Source organism: Pundamilia nyererei, unplaced genomic scaffold (genome assembly GCF_000239375.1).
Source record: "Pundamilia nyererei isolate P.nyererei 1_Seehausen unplaced genomic scaffold, PunNye1.0 scaffold00031, whole genome shotgun sequence".
Lineage (NCBI taxonomy): Eukaryota > Metazoa > Chordata > Actinopteri > Cichliformes > Cichlidae > Pundamilia > Pundamilia nyererei.
In genome coordinates this window covers 3,009,800-3,019,567 of record NW_005187432.1, presented here as the reverse complement: position 1 = coordinate 3,019,567, position 9,768 = coordinate 3,009,800, and the positions used below count along the sequence as shown (strand labels likewise).

Here is a 9,768-nt window from a genome sequence, read left to right as displayed (position 1 = left end):
TGATTTGTAGATGTGTTCTCCCCCCTGCCTACTCTCATAGAGTACCATTTTGAAACACAGTATGCATGATGGTGCATTGACAGCCATACGGGTTACCTGAACATAAGAGACAAATTGTTCAGAGAGAATTGTTTGAAAATTGTCTGAAAATAGAGGTAATACAAGGGTCGTACAGCTTGTGGTATAGCCCCATAGTTCTTGTAGTGAAGAGAGATGGGTCTATATGGGTCTGTGTCGATGACCACAAGGTGATTGAGATGCCTACCCCATTCCCCAGGTTGATGAGCTCCTGGACTGGTTTGGCATGGCTCAATTTTTCACAACACCAATTTTAACCAAGAGCTACTGGTTGATTCTCTTGTCTGCAGAGTTCAAGGACAAAATGGCCTTCTTCACTCCGTATGGGATATACCTATTTGTCACATTTTTGTTCTGCTTGTTCAGAACCCCAGGCATTTTCCAGCACCTCCTCGACCTGGTGCTGCATCTACATGCTGCATATACTGCCATCTACCGTGGTTCTTGAGTCCCTGAGGCAGGTGAGGTCACGGCCGACCTGAAGAAGTGTGTGGTTGGATGGAGGGAGGTACAGTATTTTGGATACCACTTAGGGGGTGGGCAGGTGCGCCCACCTGCTCGTCGCTGTAGCCCACGTTGGCTTCTGCACCATGGCTGCTAGGTGACGCCTGGATCTCCTCCATGCATGCTTCATGTCATGGGGGGCAGGGCTATGGCTCACCACACCCACTATTAGATATTTACATGGACCAACCTTATTAATACTAGCATGCTGACACACGCAGTGTCATGTTCTGTGTGCAGTAGGCAGGAATGGTGGACCCAAAGTGCAGACTCACAGAGGCAAAAAAGTGTGCTCAACACAGTTTTATTACTAAACACAACAAAATAACTAAGGAGCAGGTGGTGGCGATACAGGCGATGGCATAGAAAGTGCAGGTGGTGGCTGAATGGACTCACCAGAGCCGTCAGCGGATCCTCCAATGGAGGCAGACGGCTGGAGTGACTCCTCTGACCCTCCAGCAGAGACAGATGGGTGGAGCGGTTCTCCAGAACCACCAGTGGGAACAGACAGCTGGATGAGTCCCTCGGACCCTCCAGCAGAGACAGACACGGGGTCAGGAGGTACAGAGACGCCTGGCTGAACAGGTAGCTGAGCAGATGGCGGAGCTAATGATTGAGCTGAATGCTGAGCTAATAACTGAGCATATGAGCAGGTGGGGAAACATGAAGAGTCCTATGTTCAGTAGTTTTAAAAACACAGGAAACTGTCTTCAATTCTTCTGAACTGGAAACATCAGTGTCTATTCTTGTTGTTCCACACTTAGTAAGAGCTCGCGCCAGACAGTCAATCTCACTCACTGAGACGGAAAAATCTGGAGTCATAGTCTCAACAGACACTAGTGGAACCGTAGATCCTGGCGCCAGGCTTTGTTCAGTGGGTGGCGAATCCTCATTAACTGTCTCGGCCAGCTGCTCCAAGGAAGTCAGAGGTTCCAAGCGTGGTGAGGAGCGCTGTCGGACGACGCTTCCTCCTGGAAGCAGGAGTGGTGAAGGAAACAGAAAGTGCCGGAGCAGCGGTGACCGGCTCCTCATACCCTGACCACATTTATGCCAAGCATGAGCCAGGGGAGGAGTGGTCAGAACACGACGTGAAGGAAGAGGGATTGGTGCTGCAAATGCAGCTGCTGCAGCGGTGCCATGGAAAGCTCAGTCTGCTGCAGCAGCGGCAAAGAAGTGGAGGCAGAGATAGAGAGAGCAAGCTCGCCAGCCCTGACTTGTTCCCTCAAGGCAGCTACAGAGCTGCCCAGCACAGTGGAGTGTGTAATTAATGTGTTGTCTTGTGTAGTTAGTGTGTAATGTTGTGGATAGTTTTGTGTTGTGTAGTTTTGTGTTGTGTATCAGAACAATGAGGCGACTGCTGTCTCCAGGTAGAGAACAGGAGTGATACACCTGCTGCTGTCAAACCTGCAGGTATTAGGCTGTGATGTTCTCCTTTATAGTGGACAGAAATATTTGGAGTGGCACAAATAATTTGCATTTCATTCTTATTGAATGTAGAACGTGATTGTTCTGTAAATAGTTTGAAATGGTTATTTTAAAAAAGGGTAAAAGGTAAATAGCTGCAAATAACTTAGTTTGCAAAACTTGTGCATATGATTTTAAAATTGTCATTTTATATTTGCATTTAAAGTTATGAAATATAATTCATTAAACATGTTTGTGGTTGTTACAGTAAAAAAATATAACTTTTTCTACTCGGATTTTATGTTTTTTGTCTGATTTTAGATCAATTGTGTTAATACAGTATGTCAAAATGAAAACATAAGTTTAAATTCAGACACGTGAGGTTGTGCTGAAAAGAATGATACCAAACAAGGCAAAGTAAATATTTTTTAAAGTTGAAATGTAGAGGGAAAATCAAAAGTAGTGAAAAATGGCCAGTTATACCTTGGACCCCAGAGGGTTAAACATTTTTTTTTTAAGTAACACAATAGTTACTTTTCAAGTAATTAATTACTTTTCGAATCTTGTAACTCATTTACTAACTCAGTTACTTTTTTGAAGAAGTAACTAGTAATTATAAATAATTACTTTTTCAAGGTAACTTGCCCAACACTGATCGCAACACAGACAGATGGAGCAATCAGGAAATGGGAGACAGGAGGGAAACGCAGCTGGGACAAATCAGGCCTAATGAGACAAGGGAAGCAAAACTAGAAACAGAGACGTGGACTTTCAAAGTAAAACAGGAAACATAACACAGAGATGCGGACTTGGCAAGGTGATACAGCTGACAGGTGAGACAGAGCAACTATGGAACATAGACAGAAACCAGAAGATTAAGATCTCTAACGCAGAAACCAAAAGACTAGAAATTATAGATAATAACAAAATCAAAGTTCAATAATAATGCAAAACTCAAAACACTGTGTCAATGACCCAGGTACCTTAACACACAGGTGTACACACAAGTGTACACACAAATGTTCACACAGGTGTACAAACAGACACACACTGTCTTGGTTGGGTGCTGCCTCTAAACATATCATGCATTATTAGTTGTGATGCTGCTCAGTAGCATTCAACAACATGTGGTAGTTATAGCGTGTTGGTTGTTTCTGTGATTTCCTTACTGTGTTATTTTCTTCTTAAGCAGGTGGTTAAGCAGATTTCCAGTATCTTCTCTCTCTCTATCTTTCTACCCCATTTCTCCTATATTTTTACTGTCTTTCCAACTTCTCTTTCTTTCTTCTTTCTCTTTCCCATCCTGCAATCCTGTCCATTTTGATTGTAATAACTAATAAACTACAACAATTAAGTACACCAGTATAGCATAAGGTCCACTCGGGAAAATTAATCTGCTCTTGGCTTTCAAACAACAATTATGAATGCTACAGTGCCGGACAGGACAGGCAAAAAGAAAAAGAAAAAGAAAAAAGATGAGTATTTTTGCTTTTGAACTGCAGAAATATATGTTGAGCTGTACTGACTATATCTGCAAATGTACCACTAGAATACTAGGAATGTTTAGGTGATTCATGTTTCACTGTACTGTTAGGATACTATTAAGCAGCTAGCTAAGCGCTCTGTTGGTAGTTAACATGGAGCTCAGCATTGTGTCTGAGATTGATTGACTTATCCCCTTTTCAGGGTGTAACATTGTCTATGTTACTGTACTCAATGGATATAATTCCCCCCATAATAAATATGACACGTAAGTGAAGTACTGCAGCTCACCCTTTAATTCTTTTCTGAGCCCATCCCACCCACCAGGGAAAGAAACAATAAAAATGTGTCATTACTTTATTTTAGGACCACCATTACTATGAGATGTATTTTTTTTAAATACATTGTGACTAAATATTATGAGTGGGTTTTCATTTTACACCCTGAAGAGTATTTATTATAAATGAACATATTCATGAACATATTTACATGTCAGTCTATTATTTGAATATAAACAAAAGTCAAAAGTCAAAAATGACAAAGAGCATCTTCAGTTTTTAAAATAAGCTTTATTTGAATTTTAAAAATTCATTTGAAGTCATATTTCCGGGATTTACAGCTTAGAATCTGCATGGATAGCGATGAAGGGGTCCTCATCTTTGCCACTGATTGAGAAGGTGGCACGGCCATCACCACCAACACTGACCTGCTTCCCAGTGCATCTGCTTCCTTCCTTCTGACCAGAAATGACATCACAGTAGGTGCCACCAGGCAAGCCTGTGTTCAGGGTGACATTCAGGTCCCTGAAAGCGAAAATAGAGATCAACCCAGTGTTAAAGTCGTAAGAGTGCCACCATTAAACTCCATTGCTTTCTCATATTTATTCTGCTTTCAAGACAAAAAAACAAATATAAAGCTATATAATACCACTTGGGCAAAGGAAGGCATTACATATCTGGTAAAAAAAAGAAAAAAAGAAAACATAAATATGCATAACATATATGATGCAGCTCATTTTTCTCATTCTCTGTTGAGAGAGTTTTACTGACTCAGCAGTCCAAAATAATACAGTGCTGGTTTGGAGTAACAGCAAAAGTTATAGACATTTCATTTCCAGATGTCTTTTGTGGATAATATGATAATTATATAGATCCTATAATAATAATTATATAATAACTAATAATTATATAATAATACTTATTATTAATATTATTATTATTATTGTTGTAGTAGTGTAGTCTTGAAAAGGCTTGAAAGCTTAAAAACTACAGACATTTTTGAACTAAGCTTTTTTAAATTACACACACACAAACAAAGACAACATAATCCTTACCAGTCCTCATTGTTAAAAACGATGAAACCACGGTTACCACGCCCAAAGGCAACCTGGTTGCCCTGGTTGTCCCACCAGTTGGAGTGAGGCTGTCCATTGACCACATTACGGAAAGTGACCATGTTACTAAATAGGGGAAAGGACAAATTACAATCATAATACATGATATCTACAGTTTTGATGGTCTAGCTGACAACGCAGAACAATGTGAATTTGCATAAGGTCAGTGTGCTTTCTCCTGATTTCTGTGGACTTACGTGATCTGACGCCATCTATGCTCACAAACCCATCCATTCCCACAGGTCTGGTCAGAGTTGATAGTAACAGGCTTGGTTGACCCATCACCATTGCTGGGGGGTCCAATCCAGTCATTCTTATCCTATAATACAAGCATTAATGAACGGATTCAACAAAAAAGCATCTAATACACACTAGATATTGCATCATTCCATGACAAGTGAACATACTTGTCCATTTACAATGTTGCGGTCCCACCGATAGCTAGACATGACCCTGGTTACACCGTAAGGGTGGGCAAGCATGTAAGCAACAGCCATCTTGTAGAGCCTGGGGTCCCAGAATGTAAGGATGGATGCACCGCCAGCACCATGGCCTCTTTGGTTATCATGGTTGTCAGTGAAGACGAGAGCATTCCCATTAGCCATGAAACCCCATCCTTCTCCCCAGTTCCTAAACACAGCAAAGAAAAAAAGAAATGTATTTTATTATATATATATTTTTAAATTATAGCTGATCATTACAAAGTCTTTGTTCAGACCAGTACTTAAGATAGAGTTTGCACTGGTTGCTCTAACTACACTCCTGTAAAATTCTCATTCTCAAAAGGTCAACATATGATGGATGTGAAATTGACTTTGACAACCAATTTGTCGGACCCTGCACCTTTATAGTAGTTTTTTTCTATTTGTTTTTCCTTTACAAAGAGTATTGTTAACAATGACATATCTCTGTTATATCTTTAAAGAAATCTTTTATATTAAATTGTGTAATATTTTCCAGATATACCAGTAGAAACAACACATACTTAGTGTAGGAAAGCTTCTGGTTGTTCCACTTTCTGAAGACCTCTCCCATTTTGGCACCATATTTAAACTCAGTCACTCTTCCAAGGCCGACGTACTCATTAACTGTAATGGACTCACCTCCCAGATCAATAACCTAGAGTGAAAAGCGCGAAATTCATACCCCAGGAAGCTGATTCAGTTCAAAATGTATATCATCCATAATCTGTAAATTAGAAAGGGTTTAAATAAATAAAATCACTTTGATTCTCTTTCTTTCTGTCATTACCCTAATCTTCATTTTGTATACCATTATGTGCTTTTGTTTTCTTGCCAAATAGTAGTTACTTTAATGTTCTCCTTGAATGTTTGTATTTGTAAATGCTTCTCTTCCATCCTGTTTGATGGCTGCTCTAGATACAGTTTGTCCAGAAAAACTGACCTCCTGAAAGATGAAAGGTCTGGCGCCACCGGGGAACCACTGGGTGTTAAGGTTGTTCAGACGACCATAGACAGCACTCAGATCACCAGGCCACATGTGCTTGCAGGCATCCACTCTGAATCCAGCCACACCCATGTTAATCAGCTTGTTCATGAACTCGGCCACTTTGCCCCTAACATAGTCTTTCTCCAGGGCAAGATCCAGCAGACCCACCAGACGGCAGTCACGTACCTACAGCAGTTCATATTTATTCAGATTGTGGAGCTAAGAAGCAAGACATTGTACACTGTGCTGGAATTGATATGTTTCTACTATAGTATTCTCAATTAGAACGTTTAGCGAAATCAATGTAGTCATTCTAAAAGAAAGATGAGAAGGTAGAGACAAATGTCTCTTCTCTAACTAAAGATGACTTTTTTTCCAACTTTGCCTGTTTTGAAAATTTAGTTCAAATTAGGAAATTCAATGAACAACAAGGAATATGCTCTGGTTGTGTTTAGCATCTGAAAGTATTGACTATATTATTAGAATATTTGGTAATAGAAAAATCAAGTATAAAATATATGCTTTAAAATTTTGCAATTTATTTGATCTTAATAAGATTTGCTATTTCAAAACAGCATGTTTAATAAACTAAAGCTTCAGTCTTCCTGGTGTTGTTTACTCCCTTTTAAAAAAAACAAAACAAAAAGTCAGTAATGACTAAAATTTAAATGCTATCATAACCGTATGTGTATTTTAAGGCTTATCTTACAAATACATTTTTAAAAATGTATCATTTTTTTCATGCTATTGTTTTCCTTGGTCTTGTCATGTGAAAAGTCAGACAACAGGGATATTATTTGCCGTTTATATAATTACATAGACAACAAAAAATTTGGATCCCCTACAATGGTCAGGTCCTACTCGTTTATATAATTATTATTATTTTGTAAGGTGATTGCCAAGCAATGTGATGGCATCATAATAATCATAAATTATTATATTCATGTTTTTATTGACACAATTAAGATGCTAAATTGTTCATTTTAGCCTGTTAAAGGTAACTGCTAGACAACATAATTACGTCTAAAAAAATTGTCTAAAAAATTAAATTAAAGAAATTAAAGAAAATTTCAAGAGTTTAAGATGTATCAGTGTATATAATTTACTTCCTCCTCTCCTGATTCTGTAGGTAGACTTTGCCAACAGTCAAAAAAGGAATTTGGTGTAAAACAGCCAGAAAGGTCAAAATAATAGAAATCAGTATGAAGAGCTTAAGTCAATGTTTAAATGAGTAAACTTTTAAAATAAAGTTTGACTTGTCTGTGTGACATTTCTTACCTGATATATATCACCATAGTTCTCAATTTCACCACTCCCAGTCTTGCATTTATTGTCATTGAAGTCCAAGTTAGAATACGGGACACTGGGGAAGTCTTCTTTGCCAGCATCAAACCAGCTTCCACATGAAGAGTGGGTTCCTGCTCCGCCACCAGATCCACACATGTGGTTGATAACAGCATCCACATAGATGTTAACCTGTTAGTTAACATAACTAGGTCAGTTTTATTCATTTTCTTTGCATGGTCATTTCAAATCATGCTAATTTGTTAAATTGTTGATCTTCATGAATTTATTCTAGCCCACGAGGTACTGTTTCTATAATGTTGTTCTAAAAGTGTCATAAAAGGAATCTGGTATTAACTTGTTGTCAAATGACGTCTGTCAAATGAAGAAGTCTGAAGTCTGCAATACCTAACATTAAATGTCAACTGTAATTTAGTTTACCCCAACATTGTTGCAGCGGGAGATCATGTCTTTCAGTTCTGCCTCACTGCCAGATCTTGAGCAGAGTTTGTAGCTGATTGGCTGGTATCTCTGCCACCAGGGCCTGAAGGGATTGTTCACCAGAATGTGTTCATTTGGAGGAGAGATCTGAGGAGCGCAAAGGAGAAAAAAAACCAACAAGTGTTGTTGTTATTTGGCGCTACAGTCAGGACTTCCTTGCAAAAAAAAAAATTCTCAGTGCTAGTGAGTCAAAACATTAGTAAAAGATAGTTTAGACGTCATTCTAATGAGAAAGTAAAAAGCATAGTTTGATGATATTGATAATAGTTTTGATAATAATAGCAAAAATAAACACACACAGACACATAACACACACATGTGTCTGTGTATGAAACAGGAAAAGAAAGGATTGTCCAATGTGTCCCTTAATGCTCAGCTATACAGACCTGAACTCCGCCAAAGCCTTTGGGACCCAAGAAGCGTTCACACTCTTGAGCAATGTCAGCCCAACGCCATTCAAACAGGTGGACGATGGCAGTCCTTCCATTCTTAAATTGGGGGTTGTGCTGGGCAAGGCCAAGCCCGAACAAAGCCACCAAGACGAACAACTTCATGCTTTTGATCGATGAGAAAACCAAAAGCAGTCACACTCTGTCGCAGTGTTTTCAAAGTATTTATACTCACTTTTTCCTCTGCTGAACCAATGAGAGAATGGCATATATCATTGGGTGTGGAAACTAAACAGGTGCATTTTTATCACACTTTCTTGCTTTTGTAAAACAAGCAAAAAGGGGGAAAATCCTTGAGGCAAGATTAGAAAGGCAAACATAAGGTACATAATATCCAACCATCCACCCATTTTTTTCCACTTATCTAAGTCAGGGTCAGAGGAGGTGCTGGAGCCTGTAGAGTGAGGGGCAGAGTATGTCATGAACATGTCACAAGTCTGTCACAGACATACAAACATTAATGATCACATTCACATATGGTCATTTTAGAACTGCCAGTTAATCTACCCCCATCGTCATATTATGACATTGCTCAGCACGAACTTAATCATGCCTCAAAAGAAACACTTTTTTCTTTGCTTTATCTTGTGTTGTTATTGTTTTTATTTTGGTTTTCTTGTTCATGTACGTGTGTGTGTGTATGTGTGTGTCTTGTGATAGCAGTCATTTGTGGGAAAGTGAATCACTCTGAGCACTATTTACTCTGGGGTTTAAAAGTGGAAAAGTAAACAGGGATAATAGCGCCACTGTCCTTGAAAATTCGATAGATATGTTTAGCTGTGTTCAGCAGGAAAAATAGCAGACTGTGTTTTGCTCACATCCCCTTTTAAAAGGAATGAAAATGTATGAATTTTACTATGAAAATTAGAAGATTACTTTGCTTTTCTCAAAAAATTAAGAAAAATATAATATTTAAAGATGAATATTACTCAGTAGTTGTGATGTTTTATCAAAAAATACTTTGATGCCATCTGTAAAACAGTCAGATTAAATGTAGAGAGGTAAGGTAGCAGTACCATTTTTAAGTAGATACTTCAAACATTTATGCATATATACGCTATTGTAAAACTTAGTGCAAAAATAGTTTTTGATTATTTTTTTTTAGTATTTGTTCACCCAGTTCAGTAACCATGCTGCATACGGAAATCGAATTTTACTTACAAATCTGGAATCTTGGGATGAAGCAAAAAAAAAGCACAGGAAGGGTTTTTTGGTAATAAAATA

The 9,768-nt window shown here is 38.6% G+C and overlaps 1 protein-coding gene across 1 annotated transcript; it reads right to left on the bottom strand.

Annotated features, from left to right (window-relative positions):
* Positions 1–4,017: 4,017 nt before the first annotated feature.
* On the bottom strand, positions 4,018–8,695 carry LOC102193165 (pancreatic alpha-amylase-like). Its single transcript, XM_005729082.2, has 9 exons — positions 8,482–8,695; positions 8,036–8,182; positions 7,589–7,786; positions 6,266–6,496; positions 5,847–5,980; positions 5,269–5,491; positions 5,059–5,180; positions 4,802–4,927; positions 4,018–4,271 (listed from the first exon to the last, which is right to left on the bottom strand). Exons 1-9 carry the CDS (start codon positions 8,647–8,649, stop codon positions 4,082–4,084), a joined length of 1,539 nt encoding a protein of 512 aa, XP_005729139.1. The 5' UTR covers positions 8,650–8,695; the 3' UTR covers positions 4,018–4,081.
* Positions 8,696–9,768: the final 1,073 nt, after the last annotated feature.

Bases quoted from the DNA above. Each gene is read 5' to 3' on its own strand.
- LOC102193165 (XM_005729082.2), bottom strand. From the start codon at position 8,649: ATGAAGTTGTTCGTCTTGGTGGCTTTGTTCGGGCTTGGCCTTGCCCAG. The intron at 5,181-5,268 runs GTATGTTCACTT...CTTGTATTATAG, and splicing joins GCAACATTGTAAATGGACAA to GATAAGAATGACTGGATTGG. The intron at 4,272-4,801 runs GTAAGGATTATG...TTTCGCTTTCAG, and splicing joins GTTTTTAACAATGAGGACTG to GGACCTGAATGTCACCCTGA.